Genomic DNA, 18,838 nt, shown 5'->3' on the forward strand with positions numbered 1-18,838 from the left:
CCCCTTCCACTGATTGCAGAGGTCTGGAGAATTAGTGGAAAATCCGGATAGACGATTTCCATGCCGAGCTCCTCCCGGGACCCGCATGGCGGATCACCCGGTCGTGCAGCGGATTCTCACCTATGATGTCCACCACGTCGGGGCGGATTAGCGGCTCGCCTCCGGTTAGGCGGATTTTGTCCACCCCTTCCTTTACAAACAGTTTGGCCAGCGTGAGGATCTCCGGCGCGCTGAGGAGGTCGCTCTTCGGGGTCAGCTTCACGCCTTCTTCTGGCATACAGTACTGGCCTGCAAACATCATGTAGAAACATTACTGGCAATGAAAGTATGTGAACCCCACAGAAACCACAATGTGCGCACCCAGATATTGCAGACCCTGTAATGCAGTGCCCCCCGCCAAGCACAGCTCCCTCCGCTATACACAGCGCACTGCAGGATCATCACTGTATGGCAGTATTATGTGGGCAGTGTACGGTAACATCAGTTCTGAATAGGGCAGTAAAAACTCCCACACAGGCAGTGCGCGACCATGACACTACTATGCAGGCAGTGCGCGACCATGACACTGCTATGCAGACAGTGCGCGACCATGACACTGCTATGCAGGCAGTGCGCGACCATGACACTGCTATGCAGGCAGTGCGCGACCATGACACTGCTATGCAGACAGTGCGCGACCATGACACTGCTATGCAGACAGTGCGCGACCATGACACTGCTATGCTGGCAGTGCGCGACCATGACACTGCTATGCAGGCAGTGCGCGACCATGACACTGCTATGCAGGCAGTGCGCGACCATGACACTGCTATGCAGGCAGTGCGCGACCATGACACTGCTATGCAGGCAGTGCGCGACCATGACACTGCTATGCAGGCAGTGCGCGACCATGACACTGCTATGCAGACAGTGCGCGACCATGACACTGCTATGCAGACAGTGCGCGACCATGACACTGCTATGCAGACAGTGCGCGACCATGACACTGCTATGCAGACAGTGCGCGACCATGACACTGCTATGCAGACAGTGCGCGACCATGACACTGCTATGCAGACAGTGCGCGACCATGACACTGCTATGCAGACAGTGCGCGACCATGACACTGCTATGCAGACAGTGCGCGACCATGACACTGCTATGCAGACAGTGCGCGACCAAGACACTGCTATGCAGACAGTGCGCGACCATGACACTGCTATGCAGACAGTGCGCGACCATGACACTGCTATGCAGTGCGCGACCATGACACTGCTATGCAGACAGTGCGCGACCATGACACTGCTATGCAGACAGTGCGCGACCATGACACTGCTATGCAGACAGTGCGCGACCATGACACTGCTATGCAGACAGTGCGCGACCATGACACTGCTATGCAGACAGTGCGCGACCATGACACTGCTATGCAGAGTGCGCGACCATGACACTGCTATGCAGACAGTGCGCGACCATGACACTACTATGCAGACAGTGCGCGACCTTGACACTACTATGCAGACAGTGCGCGACCTTGACACTACTATGCAGACAGTGCGTGACCTTGACACTACTATGCAGACAGTGTGCGACCATGACTCTACTATGCAGACAGTGTGCGACCATGACTCTACTATGCAGACAGTGTGTGACACCACTATGCTGGTGCTATATGGGACTTCTTTGGGCAGACGGCGGCAGTGTCGGTCCCGGTATTGCATGTGTGATGTAACAGGTGGCATCGCTCACATCGCAGGTTACACTTCTCAGTCAACGAGATCCTCAGGTAACTGTGCTGTCGGCCAAAGCTGTCAGTCAGGAAGGCAGAGAAGGGCAGGGCGCGATCTCGGATGAACCTCATCCTATCGGTGCTTGAGGCCAGGCTCTAAAAAAGAAAAGCCAAAAAACACATGAAAATGCAGAAGACAGGAGATGGGAGCTGCTGCAGGGGCCGCTCAGCCCCAACGAGGCTTGTAGTCCTCACCGTGCACAGCAGATACGGGAAGTAATGATGTATGCGTCTGTATACTCTAGAGCTGCACACACTATTCTGCTGGTGCAGTCACTGTGTACAGACATTACATTACTGATCCTGAGTTACCTCCTGTATTATACTCAAGAGCTGCACTCACTATTCTGCTGGTGCAGTCACTGTGTACATACATTACATTACTGATCCTGAGTTACAGCCTGTATTATACCCCAGAGCTGCACTCACTATTCTGCTGGTGCAGTCACTGTGTACAGACATTACATTACTGATCCTGAGTTACCTCCTGTATTATACTCCAGAGCTGCACTCACTATTCTGCTGGTGCAGTCACTGTGTACATACATTACATTACTGATCCTGAGTTACAGCCTGTATTATACCCCAGAGCTGCACTCACTATTCTGCTGGTGCAGTCACGGTGTACAGACATTACATTACTGATCCTGAGTTACAGCCTGTATTATACCCCAGAGCTGCACTCACTATTCTGCTGGTGCAGTCACTGTGTACATACATTACTGATCCTGAGTTACAGCCTGTATTATACCCCAGAGCTGCACTCACTATTCTGCTGGTGCAGTCACTGTGTACATACATTACATTACTGATCCTGAGTTACATCCCGTATTATACTCCAGAGCTGCACTCACTATTCTGCTGGTGCAGTCACTGTGTACAGACATTACATTACTGATCCTGAGTTACATCCTGTATTATACCCCAGAGCTGCACTCACTATTCTGCTGGTGCAGTCACTGTGTACAGACATTACATTACTGATCCTGAGTTACATCCCGTATTATACTCCAGAGCTGCACTCACTATTCTGCTGGTGCAGTCACTGTGTACATACATTACATTACTGATCCTGAGTTACATCCTGTATTATACTCCAGAGCTGCACTCACTATTCTGCTGGTGCAGTCACTGTGTGCATACATTACTGATCCTGAGTTACATCCTGTATTATACCCCAGAGCTGCACTCACTATTCTGCTGGTGCAGTCACTGTGTACATACATTACTGATCCTGAGTTACATCCTGTATTTTACGCCAGATCTGCACTCACTATTCTGCTGGTGCAGTCACTGTGTACATACATTACTGATCCTGAGTTACCTCCTGTATTATACTCCAGAGCTGCACTCACTATTCTGCTGGTGCAGTCACTGTGTACATACATTACTGATACGTAGTTACATCCTGTATTATACTCCAGAGCTGCACTCACTATTCTGCTGGTGGAGTCACTGTGTAAATACATTACTGATCCTGAGTTACCTCCTGTATTATACTCCAGAGCTGCACTCACTATTCTGCTGGTGCAGTCACTGTGTACATACATTACTGATCCCGAGTTACATCCTGTATTATACCCCAGAGCTGCACTCACTATTCTGCTGGTGCAGTCACTGTGTACATACATTTCTCCTGAATTGTACATGTAAATGTATTGGAGCCCGGGCCTGCTCGCCCCTACACCATGATTTACACTGCAGTTCTGCTCCATTAGATCACAGCTGGGGAGCCAAATCATCTTAATGAGACTTTCTATATAATGAGGGTCCTGTAAAGAGCAGAAGTCACAAGTGATCAGGTGGTCACATGAGCGGTGATCCGGAGTGCCGGCCGCAGCAGGAATCATCACATGCACACAGTAATCCTGGAATCGGCTGTGAATATGCTATGCTCTGATGTTACAGACAATCAGGAAAAATCAGGGTGTGTTCACACAGTATTTTTTTTTTTTTTTACAAAGTTTTTTGAGCAGAAATCCTCGTTCTGCCCATGCAACTGAATCTTTAATGTGGTATTGCAGGATTTATTTTTCTGATGAGGTTTCTACGGCAGAAATCTGACAAAACCAGAAGTCAAAAAAAGTTACTCCACGTGAAAGTAATCTGCACCTAGTCTGATATAGAAGAAAATACAAAAATAGAAGATTTTAATCATTATTGAAAAATACACAATAAGGAAGGTTAGCGTATCCGAAAAGAAAACAAACGGAAAAGAATAAAAACAGGAAAATAGAGGAAAAAAGCAAAGAAGAGAAAAAAACAGAAACAAGAGAGGAAACAAATAGTTAAATGAATACAAAAAAAAAGAAAAAAAAAAAAAAGGCAAATTAAATATAAAAGGACAAGAGTTAAAAAAATCTAAAAAAAAAAAGTAGTAAAAAAAAAAAAATTTACAAAAGTAAAACCGTGAAGAAATACAAAAGAGGAAACAATGGTCAGGTCAAATGTAAAAATCGTTTGCTAAAGGAGCATTTTGCCATCAGTCACATTTGTGGCCGTCCCTGATTTGGCAGATGGTGCAGGACAACGCTGTGCGCCCCCAGATGATAAACCCCTCATCGTCCCCCCAGGAGATCAGCGACGCCCCCAGATGATAAACCCCTCATCGTCCCCCCAGGAGATCAGCGACGCCCCCAGATGATAAACCCCTCATCGTCCCCCCAGGAGATCAGCGACGCCCCCAGATGATAAACCCCTCATCGTCCCCCCAGGAGATCAGCGACGCCCCCAGATGATAAACCCCTCATCGTCCCCCCAGGAGATCAGCGACGCCCCCAGATGATAAACCCCTCATCGTCCCCCCAGGAGATCAGCGACGCCCCCAGATGATAAACCCCTCATTGTCCCCCCAGGAGATCAACGGCGCCCCCAGATGATAAACCCCTCATTGTCCCCCCAGGAGATCAGTGACGCCCCCAGATAAACCCCTCATCGCCCGCACATGAGATCAGCGGCGCCCCAGATGATAAACCCCTCATTGTCCCCCCAGGAGATCAACCATTCATCGCCCCCAGAGATCAGCGGCACCCCCAGATGATAAACCCCTCATCGTCCCCCCAGGAGATCAGCGACGCCCCCAGATGATAAACCCCTCATCGTCCCCCCAGGAGATCAGCGGCGCCCCAGATGATAAACCCCTCATTGTCCCCCCAGGAGATCAACCATTCATCGCCCCCAGAGATCAGCGGCACCCCCAGATGATAAACCCCTCATCGCCCCCAGAGATCAGCGGCTCCTTTTCTGCTAGAAACAAGTTGCAATCAGCGAGAATCTTCCGATTAATTCCCTGACAAATCCGGAGATAATCCCCTCCCTTCTAGATGCTTCGTGTCATCAATGTTCTGAGGTCGGAGCGGATTACGAGCCGTAGATGAAGAATCGTCGTCACTCTGTATCCAGTGATAAAAGTGACAGCGGCGCCCCCCGCCCGGTCTACAGGGGGACACGGCCGAGCTCGTCCCAAATTATATCTGCTTTTAACAAAAAGTAACACCGCGGCTCGCCTAGATCTTTGCAATCACTGGTGTTCCTTGGTCCAGAAATCCTACTCCAGTCCCTGGAGCTCGACACTTGTCAGCGGCTCCCGACTGATTAAAAGTGACATGCGCCTCTTCGTAAAGATCAGTGTGATCAGCGCCGGTCTAGATGAATTGGGCCCAAGTCTTTTTGCTGAGGATTTGGAGCGGAGCCGCCGGACGCCACTTTCCTTCCTGTAGCCCATGATGGGCTGTAGAGGGCGATGGCCTAAAAGACGTCCGCGTCCCGATGCATCGACATCACTGCAATGGCCGCCTGTGCAGGGGGATGAGGATCCAGTCTGTTTGTGGGAGCGGCACTCGGGGGGCTTTTTTACCTGGACAGTGGGTGCGTTACTTTCCTTGCCCCCGGCCAATGACCACTCGCTACGAGTCACTGGCTGCAGACGATCAGCAGACATTTCTAACTGGAGATTCAGATTTTCACTGTACATGGGGAGATCGAGCGTTCACCCTTATACAGAAGAGAAAAAAAAAAAAAAAATCACTCCCTCCAGTTAGGAATTGGAGCTGATCGTCCGCAGCGGCCCAGGATCTACTGGAGACCAGCAAGCAAAAGGCAGGAACAAGAGTAACAGAACGGACTGATACAAAGCTGCAACAATGTAACAGGAGCAAACAGTGAGAGATAGAAGGCAACTACGAAAATGGGAAAGTGGCGGCTGCTGCAGAAAAGACAAGACAGTCTCTTTACACCAGGGCTGGGGAACCTTTTTTCTGCCGAGGGCCATTTGGAATTTTATAATAGCGTTCGGGGGCCGCATAAAATTATTAAGAATGATGAGCGAGTATACTCGTTGCTCAGGATTTCCCGAGCATGCTCAGGTGTCCTCTGAGTATTTTGGCGTGCTCGGAGATTTAGTTTCTGTCGACGCATTTGCATGATTTGCAGCTGCTGGACAGCCTGAATACATGTGGGGATTCCTTAACAAACAGGCGTTCCTCACATGTATTCAGCACACATCCCCAATAGGCAGCACATACTGACCTGACAGCAGCGGCGCGCGGTTACTCATCCTGGTTAGTATCAGTGCGCGGGGGCCATTGGGGTCCGGCGGGGTGTGCTCAGTCCGTCAGTGCCTGCGGCAGCACGTATCAGTGCGCGGTATCCAGCGGGCGGGGCTAGGAAGCAGAGCAAGAGTCCTCCTCTGCTCCTCTGGCATCAAGGGACCCAATCGCGGCTCTGGAGCGGCTGCGGGCCGGATTAAAGGATATGGCGGGCCGTATACGGCCCGGACGTTCCCCACCCCTGCTTTACACTATTGTAGAAGCTGGAGACCCTCTTTAGTTGGTGGGCAGCAGGTTTTGCCTTTAGGGCCCATAATCAGCCTTTCACCCATCTTCCCAGGGGCAATCACCCAGCCTCCAAGGGGGGGGCAGTCACCCAGCCTCCAAGGGGGGGGGCAGCCACCCAGCCTCCAAGGGGGGGCCAGTCACCCAGCCTCCACGGGGGGGCCAGCCACCCAGCTTTCTGCCTGATACAAGGCCAGAGTAAAACAATAACCCCTACCCTGCTTCTCTTCAGCTGCTGAGACTACAACTCCCAGCATGTGGTGCGATCCACAGCCCATCAGTAGGCACTGGGATGTCTAGTTTTGTCATGCATCTCTGCAGCAGAAGTCTCGTGGCTGGAGGACATGTTGGGAGTTGTAGTTTTGCGGCTGAGTGGCGGCCGTGGGCCCTTATCACATATCCACAGACAGAGAAGGGACCTGGCAGTAAGGAGCGCAGCTCCGAGGAGATAATATTTAACAACTGCAAGTTACAAAGTTGCCAGATAAGCATTTCTGTAATCCAAAGGTCTTCTGTAAAAAGTGTCCAGTCACACAGAGAAAAGCCCAGCTCCACCGCAGCACAGAGTATTTCATGAGATGATTGCGCTGATCTTATCGGACCTCAAACACATCCATAGTTGTAGATTTTGCTCTGCTGCTCTCTGTTATCAGCCATGACTGAATTTGCAAATGCTAAATGTAAGCCCGGTGACTACAATCCAGTGTTCCGTGTTCTCAGCCATTCCACCATAGGACAGCATCACACGTTATCACTCCCTTTTATCGGCCATATCTGGGAAGCCACGGACTGTAGAGACAAGTGGAAAACAATCACATATACATGTGTGCCTGACATCAGCCTCTCATAACGCTCCAGCACTGATACACAGTCTAAGATGGTGACGTGAGAAAAATATCAGCATAAATTACATTTATGGGATCAAATAACTAAAGATTGGCCTGCGCATATGTATTCACCCCTTTTGTTATCAACCCCCTAAAAATTTCTGGTGCAAGCAATTCTCTTCATGGTTAGTGACAAGACGTCCCCCTGTGTGCAATCTAAGGCTAAGTGCACACATACCAGAACTCTCGCGGAAATTACCGCGAGAATTCCGGAATTCCAGTCCGCGGGAAAATCGCATTTTAAATTCCCGCGGAAAAACTAGCATTTTGCATGCGTAATTAGCTTGCAAAATGCTAGCGTTTTCCAAGCGATCGGTAGCATCGCTTGGAGAACTGATTGACAGGTTGGTCACACTCGTCAAACATAGTGTTTGACGAGTGTGACCAACTTTTTACTACTGAGGTCGCCTATGCGGCATCAGTAGTAAAAGATAGAATGTAAAAAAAAAAAATAATAAAAAACGGTGTTATTCTCACCCTCCGACGTCCCGCGCAGCCGTTCCCAGTAATCCTTTGCGAAAATGCCCGCGATGACGTCAGTTCTCGCGGGATCGCGACGTCTCGCGGTAATTCGCGATGACGTCGCGCGAATGACCGAGAGACTTCGCGATCCCGTGAGAAGGGACGTCATCGCGAGCATTTTCGCAAAGGACTACTGGGAACGGGAGCGTGGAGAGAAGCGGGAAGGCTGCGCGGGACGTCGGAGGGTGAGAATAACAATATTTTTTATTTTAAATTCTATTTTTTACAGGGATATGATACCCAAAGCCCGGAGGACAGTCTTCTCTCCTCCGGACCGTGGGTACCATCCGCAATTGTTCTGCTTACTTTCCGCATGGTGTGCACAGCCACATGCGGGAAGTAAGCGGAACAATGCATTCCTATGGGTGCGGGATCGCCGCGATTCCGCAAATTAATGAGCATGCTGCGGTTTTTACCGCGAAGCGATTCCGCCGCGGTAAAAACCGCAGCATTAGCACAGCATAGCGGAATCCCATAGGAATGCATGGGATGCTTATTTTTCGCGTTTTCACGGCAAAATCGCGCAGTTAAAACCGCCGCGGAAACGCGAAAAAAACGCCACGTGTGAACTCAGCCTAAGTGTCACGTGGCTGTCAGTATATATCTGAAAGGCCACAGAGACTGCAACAACATTAACAAGAAGCACCACTAACCAAACACCACCATGAAAGCCAAGGAGATCTCCAAACACCACCATGAAGGCCGAGGAGATCTCCAAACACCACCATGAAGGCCGAGGAGATCTCCAAACACCACCATGAAGGCCGAGGAGATCTCCAAACACCACCATGAAGGCCGAGGAGATCTCCAAACACCACCATGAAGGCCGAGGAGATCTCCAAACACCACCATGAAGGCCGAGGAGATCTCCAAACACCACCATGAAGGCCAAAGAGATCTCCAAACACCACCATGAAGGCCGAGGAGATCTCCAAACACCACCATGAAGGCCGAGGAGATCTCCAAACACCACCATGAAGGCCGAGGAGATCTCCAAACACCACCATGAAGACCAAGGAGATCTCCAAACACCACCATGAAAGCCAAGGAGATCTCCAAACACCACCATGAAGGCCGAGGAGATCTCCAAACACCACCATGAAGGCCGAGGAGATCTCCAAACACCACCATGAAGGCCGAGGAGATCTCCAAACACCACCATGAAGGCCGAGGAGATCTCCAAACACCACCATGAAGGCCGAGGAGATCTCCAAACACCACCATGAAGACCAAGGAGATCTCCAAACACCACCATGAAGGCCAAAGAGATCTCCAAACACCACCATGAAGGCCGAGGAGATCTCCAAACACCACCATGAAGACCGAGGATATCTCCAAACACCACCATGTAGGCTAAGGAGATCTCCAAACACCACTATGAAGACCAAGGAGCTCTCCAAACAAGTCAGGGATAAAGTTGTTGAGAAGTTGGGTTATAAAAAAATCTCTCAATCTCTGATGATCCCGGAGCACCATCAAATCCATTATCATCTAATGGATAGAACCAGGGCCGGATTGGTAATCTGCCCAACCGGGCATTTTCCCGCTGGGCCGCTAGTTATTAGGCTGTTGTGGGCCGCTGGCTAATGCGGCGCCGGCCTCTTAACCGCCGCCGGCCCTTTAAATTTGCGGGCACGGCGGCGGTTTCGAAGGTGCGCGGCGCGCGCACTGCAGATTTTGGGGTGCCCGGGCACGTCTGGCTGGCACCTTAGGGGTTTTGAACGCGCGGCGCTGCACGTCGTGGCGCGTTCTTTGAGGGCGGAGCCGGAGAGAGCGCGCTGTGTGGCTGTGCCGTCAGTGGCTGCTCACTGTGTCGTGCGATGTGCGTTGTTGTCCTATCATCGGCGGGCGGCGGTCCAGGCAGGCAGGAATCCAGGAGCTGAGGAGCGGGCTGGCTGCTGCTGCGCCTGTGACAGTGCGACTCCTCCTCCTACCCCCGTGCGCTGGTTCAGGCAGCAGGCCTCAGGACAGGACGAGGTCCAGTAAGTTGGCGGGGGTGAGTTGAGTAAGTTTAGATATAAAGAAGAATATAGAAACTTGGCACACACAGTATGTATGATTTCCAGTGAAAAAATAATATACAGTACATACAGTATAGACGTTTCGGTCACATTGACCTTCATCACAGTACTATGTATTGTACTGCTGTCATTTGCATAATGCTCAAAAGATGGAGAGCCAAAAGGTAAGTGGTCCCCCCGGGAGTAGGGACAAAAGGCAAAGCTTTGCAGTCAGTCCGGTCAGTATGCAGCATGTAGGGCAATTACACGGCATCCACCGCGGGTCAGAGATGACTGTACTGTATATTAAAAATAATTTTTTCACTGGAAATCATACATACTGTGTGTGCCAAGTTTCTATATTCATATGATTACGGACTAGGATCCTACTTGTTGCACCACTACTTTATAGCTGTGCTAAACGGTTTTGTGTTATTAGATATAAAGAGGCCCTGGGGGGGGTATGGGGGGGGGCATGTGATCTCTGCTTGAGCTGAGGCTGGCTGGGGGGCTGTTGTGAGTTCATTTTCCCCTTCACCGTTGATGTCTGATGAACTCCCTCTTCTGGTGAAGGAAGGTAGTGAGGCTGATTACCAAACACCTGATCTGATAGATGATGACTGGGTAACAGGAAATTCTGACTGGATATAAGGCAGCCGACGCCCTTCTGAGTCGCTGGTGATTTCTCTGCTGGATTCTTGGAGACCAGTCTGATTCCTGCTTCCCAAAGATAAGTTTTTGCTCTGCTATTGAACTTATTAGTTTTGTTTACCTTGTTTTTTGGAGTTCAGCCATCCCCGGTCGGGGGTGTGCTGAGTTCCATTTTTGTCTCTGATCAGTTTGTCTCTTTGCTCTGTCTTCAGAATTTACCTGAGTGCTGATATAGTAATTTTGAAGTCCTAGCGACTTCAGGGCCTGTTTTTCCTATCAGACGGTTGGGACTTTTTTTGGTAGGGTTTTTTACGGATTGCAGACAGCAGCTTTTCTATCCTGTCCTTTTTAGTTAGCTTGGGCCCCATCGTTTGCTCAACCTATCTTTCTATCTGTGTTAGTGTTTTCATCTTGCTTCACCGTCATTATATGGCTGCCTATTGCTTTGGGGCAGTTTAGATTTCCCCTTTCTTTAGGCCTATTTAGTTCTCCGGCTGTGATCGAGGGGTCTAGGGCATCGTAGGAACCCCCCACGGCTACTGTTAGTTGTTGTGGATAGGATCAGGGGTCTGCAATCCGATAGCTACCAACCTCTCCGGTTTTCTGTACTTAGCTTGTATTTTTGTTTTTTCCTCCTTTGGTAACTCATTCATAACAGGGGGCGCAATCTAATCTACCTGAGCTCACTGCGTCTGGCTGGGGGGGCCGCAATCTGCCTGAGCTGAGGCTGGCTGGGGGGGGCGCAATCTGCCTGGGCTGAGGCTGGCTGGGAGGGCCACCGCAATGTGCCTGAGCTGACTGACCGAGGATGGCTGGGGAGGGCCTCAATCTGCCTGAGATGAAGCTGGCTGGGGGGGCCGCAATCTGCCTGAGCTGACTGACCGAGGCTGGCTGGGGGTCCTCAATCTGCCTGAGCTGAAGCTGGCTGGGGGGGGCCGCAATCTGCCTGAGCTGAGGCTGGCTGGGGGGACCGCCGCAATCTGCCTGAGCTGACTGACCGAGGCTGGCTGGGGGTCCTCAATCTGCCTGAGCTGAAGCTGGCTGGGGGGGCCGCAATCTGCCTGAGCTGAGGCTGGCTGGGGGGGGGTCGCAATCTGCCTGAGCTGAGGCTGGCTGGGGGGGGTCGCAATCTGCCTGAGCTGAGGCTGGCTGGGGGGGGGGTCGCAATCTGCCTGAGCTGAGGCTGGCTGGGGGGGGGGTCGCAATCTGCCTGAGCTGAGGCTGGCTGGGGGGGACGCAATCTGCCTGAGCTGAGGCTGGCTGGCGGGGACGCAATCTGCCTGAGCTGAGGCTGGCTGGCAGGGACGCAATCTGCCTGAGCTGAGGCTGGCTGGCGGGGACGCAATCTGCCTGAGCTGAGGCTGGCTGGCGGGGACGCAATCTGCCTGAGCTGAGGCTGGCTGGCGGGGACGCAATCTGCCTGAGCTGAGGCTGGCTGGCGGGGACGCAATCTGCCTGAGCTGAGGCTGGCTGGCGGGGACGCAATCTGCCTGAGCTGAGGCTGGCTGGCGGGGACGCAATCTGCCTGAGCTGAGGCTGGCTGGCGGGGACGCAATCTGCCTGAGCTGAGGCTGGCTGGCGGGGACGCAATCTGCCTGAGCTGAGGCTGGCTGGCGGGGACGCAATCTGCCTGAGCTGAGGCTGGCTGGCGGGGACGCAATCTGCCTGAGCTGAGGCTGGCTGGCGGGGACGCAATCTGCCTGAGCTGAGGCTGGCTGGCGGGGACGCAATCTGCCTGAGCTGAGGCTGGCTGGCGGGGACGCAATCTGCCTGAGCTGAGGCTGGCTGGCGGGGACGCAATCTGCCTGAGCTGAGGCTGGCTGGGGGGACGCAATCTGCCTGAGCTGAGGCTGGCTGGGGGGGACGCAATCTGCCTGAGCTGAGGCTGGCTGGGGGGGACGCAATCTGCCTGAGCTGAGGCTGGCTGGGGGGGGTCGCAATCTGCCTGAGCTGAGGCTGGCTGGGGGGGGTCGCAATCTGCCTGAGCTGAGGCTGGCTGGCGGGGACGCAATCTACCTGAGCTGAGGCTGGCTGGCGGGGACGCAATCTGCCTGAGCTGAGGCTGGCTGGGGGGGACGCAATCTGCCTGAGCTGAGGCTGGCTGGGGGGGGACGCAATCTGCCTGAGCTGAGGCTGGCTGGCTGGCCGCAATCTGCCTGAGCTGACTGAGGCTGGCTGGGGGGGGGGGCGCAATCTGCCTGAGCTGAGGCTGGCTGGGGGGGCTGCCATCTGCCTGAGCTGGTATATACAGGGGCTGGGGATGATGTAGATGCTGGGGCTGGTGTGTATACACTGGTGCTGGTGGATATACGTTGTTGGGGCTAATGTGTAGACAGGTCCTGTATATACCCAGCCCCAGCAACGTATCTCCACCAGACTCCAGCACCTGTATATAATCAGCCCCAGCACTTCTGTATACTTATGAAATAAAAATCCTTTATTATAAATGAAACAAAACACTGTTTTACTTTTTTTATTTAAAAATAGCAAGCACAGTTATACTCACCTAACGCCTAATTCCAGCAAAGCCCTCGTTCTCCTGTAATAAAGCAATAATAACAAACAACAATATACCATACCTGTTTGTCGTTCTGTCCCACGCCGTAATCCATGCGTCTGGGGGAGAAAGGTCTAGCAGATATGTTAATTGGGGTTTCCCCTTACCAAACTAAAAAATGTCAGTGGGGTCACAGCACATAGGTGCAGTCATAGAAGGCTGTATCTCCCAGATATTAAAGGCAGTGAGAGGGACTTGTATTGTAGCACTTACAAAGTAATTTTTACCTATTGAACCCCCTTTGTGTTCTCACTCACTATGGTAACCCAATAATGGCCACCATAAAGCCAACACATTTTTCCCACAAACACAGGATAGGATACCCTCACAGTGAATTCCTCCACATACACAGCATGATTCCCATTCAATACACACAGACACACACACACTAAGATCTCCAGTGACCCCAACTCTGTATGATGGCCCCTACTGTTCCCCAACACAGAATAATGGCACCCAAAGTAATCACTTCCACCTACAGTCTGGTGGTCCCTACAGCACAAACCACAGTTTGATCGCTCACAGTCCCCTTCCCATATACATTTAAAGACCCTCAAAGCATATACCCTTGGTTGAGATCATGCAGGCAGAGTCTGATAGATGCTGCCCATGGATGGACGCCACACCGATCAACAAGTTATCACCAGTGGAGAGATCACTAATAGTCACAGGACATCTCCATTAAGTCAGCCAAATTTCTTTGACAATGACATTTGTACCGTATTTTTCAGACCATAAGACGCACTTTTTTCCCCAAAAATTTTTGGGGAAAGTGGGGGGTGCGTCTTATGGTCTCAATGCACGGTACCTGGTGCGGTGGTGGCAGCGGGTGAGGCTCTGCGGTGCGGTGGTGGCAGTGGGCGGCGCTCCGGTGCAGGGGCAGCGGCTCCGCCGGCGTTTCTTCGCAGCCCGGAGGCCCGCCACACACCCCTTGCTGGGCGCCGCCATGTTGCGGTGGCCTCCGGAAGCATGGACGCCGGCAAGATGGCCGCCGGTCCGGAGACGGCGCATGCGCAGCTTCAGATCTTGTCCCCCATGCAAGGGGTGTGCGGGGGGCCTCCGGGCTGCGAAGAAAAGCCGGAGGAGCCGCCGCCCCTGCACCGGAGCACAGCCCGCTGCCACCACCGCACCGCAGAGCGCCGCCCGCTGCCACCACCGCAGAGCCCACCTGCCCCGGCACAGCTGCCCCTTCCCCAGCCCACCTGCCCCTGCCCCAGCACAGCTGCCCCAGCACAGCCCACCCGCCCCAGCACCAGCACAGAGCTGCCGCCACCGCACGAGCCTGGACCACTGAATGACCCTGTGACTACTTCTCCACCTGTGCCGGATCCCTTCCCGGGTAAGCTGAATTTGGACTGTAAGACGGACCCCAATTTGACACATTATTTTTTTCCCTATTTTCCTTCTGAAAATTGGGGTGCGTCTTATGGTCCGGTGCGTCTTATAGTCCGAAAAATACGGTAATTCTGGCAGTAAACATGTATAAATAACTGTACCTTAGCCATTTTAGTAGCCATGACCTGTCACCATTAATTCATATACAGCGGTGGTGGTGGTGGAAGTGTGCCTCAATTAAAGTCATTGAATTTTTTTTTTTAAATAGATGTGTACACCACGACGGGCCAAAAAGCAGGAAAAATAAGAACACTGTCCTACATGTGACGGTGAGTGAAAGGCCTCCTGCAGTATTATTTTATTTTGTATAAACGAATTAAAAAATTTGGATTGTAATACAATTTCAAAATAGATGCCACATCAAATGTTTTCAAAAGCAGACATGGATTCATGATTATTTGAGTGCTGATGCACATTTTGTCTTTGTTTTGTATGGTTTTCATATTTTCATTTACTACTTTTTAGTAAAGTTCACCTGTCACCTCTTTTTGCCGCTGTAAGATGTGGCCACTGCCTTCATGGCTTATCTACAGCATTCTATAATGCCCCCGGTCTCACCTGCCAGATAAGAAAAATATGTTTTGCTATACTCCCCCTATTGGGGGCAGCCCGACGCAGTCCAGTCTGATGGGTGTCGCAGGTCCAGGTCCGGCGCCTCCCATCTTCTTGCGATGCCACCGTCCGGCTTGGTTCGTGGCAACCCAGCATCGCGCTCCTGCACAGGGGTCCGAGTATAATAAAACTTTTTTTTTTTTTTTCCATCTTGAAGGTCGGATCGGGGGTTCATCTACAGCATTATAGAATACAATTATACAGCACTTTACAGACATTATCTTTACTGTCCGAATTGGGGCTCACAATACAATTTCCCTATCCGTATGTATTTGAAATGTGTTAGAACCCCGAAGAAACACACAACAAACCTAGGATGCACTGCAAAAGTCAAACTTGTGAACAGGGTCTAAGTGAGACATTTTACTCATACATCATATAGGATTCTCTCCAGATATATGCAGGCATATAGGAGCTCAGAGATGTTCACTGACGACATGACATAGGTATATTTACTATTTTGTGATCTTAGTTTAAGAAATACATCAAATATTATTCCATGAGTTATTACTATTAAGCAGCATCATTTCTCAAAATAACCTAACAAAAATAAAGCGTAGACTTTTTTGTAGAATTACAACTTGGGTTGCACAAAACAATTTCATTAATTCACAGATTGGTGTTTTTGATGTAAAATGGATCTAACCACAGCCAAAAAAAAAGGAAAGGTGGTGCAGAGAAGGTCAGGGGAAAAAAGAAGAGGAGTCTGGAAGCTGCAGCAGCAAAATGTGCAAAGTTATCAGACTTGTTCTCCCGCACAACTGTTCAAGCCACAACACTTACAACAGCTAATATTCCTCAGACAGTGACAGAAGCCCAAATAACATGTGAATCGGTACCTGCATTTGACCCTTCAAGTGATACTGAACATGAGGATGTTACGTTAAGTACTGTTGTGCCAGGAGATGCCTGGTCATCGCGTACTGGATTGGAGCCAGTCACATCGGTATCGAGTATTGTACCCGTGACTTCAATTTCTCAATCTGTTCCATCATGTTCTATTGAGTTTTCACCATCAGATAGTGCTTCTCTCAGTGTGGAAACCACCTCTGGAGAAAGCATCAACTACTTTGCACGCCCTTCATCAGGCCCTGGCCAACTGTCTTTTCAAAAATCACCCAAAACAAGATACCGAAGAAGATCCTAACTTCCAAAAAGTCTTCTTGCGCAAAGATGGAACAAACAGAAGATGGCTGACATACGATATTAAGAACAAATCATTATTTTGTACTGTCTGTCTCGCATTTTCAAAGCCTTCTACAACTGGTCCATTTATAGATGGGTTGAAAGATCGAAGGCACGTTTATCAAAGATTAGAGGAGCATGAGAAAAGTCTAAGTCACAGAAGTTGTGCTGAAGCAGATTTTCTAAAGGCAACCAGTGCAGATATTGGAAGCCTCCTTCATAATCAAATGTCAATTCGCCGAGAGCAAGTTCGAAAAATACGACAAGTACTTCATAGGGTAATAGACATAATAAAGGTGATTGGAAAATGTGGACTCAGCTATAGAGGGGACAAAGCTGAAGCAGCATACATGTTAAAGAATGTGACATTAGGTCATGGGAATTTTTTGGAACTAGTTCTACTGTTAAGTATGATGTTTGTCTGCAAGAACATGTAAGTGAATGCATTGAAAAAAGCCAACAGCAGCATTCCAAAGGTGCTAGACGCAGAGGATCACTATTGGGCTGAGTTCACAAGTGCCTTTTTTCGCGTTTCCGTGGCGGTTTTATCCGCAAAAAATAAGCATCCCACGCATTCCTATGGGATTCCGCAATGCTGTGCTAATGCTGCGGTTTTTACCGCGGCGGAATCGCTTCGCGGTAAAAAACCCAGCATGCTCATTAATTTTGCGAAATCGTGGCGATCCCGCACCCATAGGAATGCATTGTTCCACTAACTTCCCACATGTGGCTGTGCACACCATGCGAAAAGTAAGCAGAACAATTGCGGATGGTACCCACGGTCCGGAGGAGAGGAGACTGTCCTCCGAGCTTTGGGTACAATATCCCTGTAAAAAATAGCATTTAAAATAAAAAATGGTGTAGTTCTCACCTTCCGACGTCCCGCGCAGCCTTCCCGCCTCTCTCCACACTCTCGTTCCCAGTACTCCTTTGCGAAAATGCCCGTGATGACGTCCGTTCTCGCGGGATCGCGACGTCTCGCGGTCATTCACGATGACATCGCGCGAATGACCGCGAGACTTCGCAATCCCGCGAGAACGGACGTCATCGCGGGCATTTTCGCAAAGGATTACTGGGAACGGGAGCGTGGAGAGAGGCGGGAAGGCTGCGCGGGACGCCGGAAGGTAAGAATAACACCATTTTTTTTTTTTTTTTTAATTATTTTTTACATTTTATCTTTTACTACTGATGCTGCATAGGCGGTCTCAGTAGTAAAAAGTTGGTCACACTCGTCAAACACTATGTTTGACGAGTGTGACCAATCTGTCAATCAGTTCTCCAAGCGATGCTACAGATCGCTTGGAAAACGCTAGCATTTTGCAAGCTAATTACGCTTGCAAAATGTTAGTTTTTCCGCAGGAAAATCGCGGGAATTTAAAATGAGATTTTCCCACGGAATGGAATTCCGGAACTCTAGCGGTAATTTCCGTGAGAGTTCCGCTACGTGTATACTTAGCCTTAACGTTGCTGTCAAAAAACACTGTGAATGGAATCCTTGATGCCATCAAGCAACTTATTCAAGCTACTATTGAAAAAGTAGTAAGGGACGCTGGAATGTTCTCCGTCCAGATTGACACATCACAAGATATAACATCACGAGAACAGATGAGCGTTATAATCCGTTAGGTCACTAACCAAATCCATGAACGGCTGTTTGCAATAGTAGACTGCAAATTAACCACCGGTGAAGCAACACACCAGCTTCTACTGAACGTTCTCACTTCATGCCACATAGACGTTACAGAATGCATTGGCAGTTCCACTGACGGGGCAGCTAATATGCAAGGGACTTACAAAGGCTTTTCAACTTGGTTAACAACTGTCTCTCCTGGCCAAATACATGTGTGGTGTTATTCGCATATCCTAAACCTAGTTTTGTCAGAGAGCACCAAGACAACTTTGCAAAGTGCATCATTATTTATTCATTATTTCTGCTTCTCAACGATGTAGCAACGTTCATTAAAGATTCGTATGTTGGAATGGATTTGTGGGAGAATGTAAGCCAGGACCCACTCCATCGTAGGCTTTCAACAGTAGCTGAAGCACGTTGGTGGTCAAAAGATGTTGCTTTGAAAAAGGTTTTTGGATCCTTTGACAAACCAGATTCTGCTTTATGTCAGTCTCATGGTCATGCTTAGAATTTTCTATTCTTCAAACAAGCATAACGCTGATGCTCGTGCAAAAGGATCCCGTGACTGCCTGCTTAGATACGTTTCGTATCATTACAGCCCAAATTTTTTTTACGCATCTTTGAACTCACCTCTCCAATATCTAAGTATTTGCAAACATCTGGCATATGGATAGTTAAACAGGTTATTGGATGGTGATGGACGTGCAGGAGAGTCTAAAAAGTTATGTTCGATCATTTGAGGTCAAAGAAGCTGCAAATAATTTTGTAAAATGGGCAAATGACCAACTTCAAGAAAGAT

The 18,838-nt window shown here is 50.0% G+C and overlaps 1 protein-coding gene across 2 annotated transcripts in view; it reads right to left on the reverse strand.

The window, feature by feature from the left end:
• Nucleotides 1-18,838, reverse strand: part of MOCS1 (molybdenum cofactor synthesis 1) — a 52,787-nt gene that overhangs the window by 16,618 nt on the left and 17,331 nt on the right. For both annotated transcript variants that reach the window (XM_073556297.1, XM_073556298.1), the window contains exons 2-3: nt 1,729-1,864; nt 121-288 (exon numbers count right to left, since the gene is read on the reverse strand). In XM_073556297.1, the coding sequence (XP_073412398.1) occupies nt 121-288; nt 1,729-1,864 (304 nt within the window). The remainder of the gene's footprint in view (nt 1-120; nt 289-1,728; nt 1,865-18,838) is intronic.

Source organism: Dendrobates tinctorius, unplaced genomic scaffold, assembly GCF_039654945.1.
Source record: "Dendrobates tinctorius isolate UK_male_01 unplaced genomic scaffold, ASM3965494v1 ptg000232l, whole genome shotgun sequence".
Taxonomy (NCBI): Eukaryota; Metazoa; Chordata; class Amphibia; order Anura; family Dendrobatidae; genus Dendrobates; species Dendrobates tinctorius.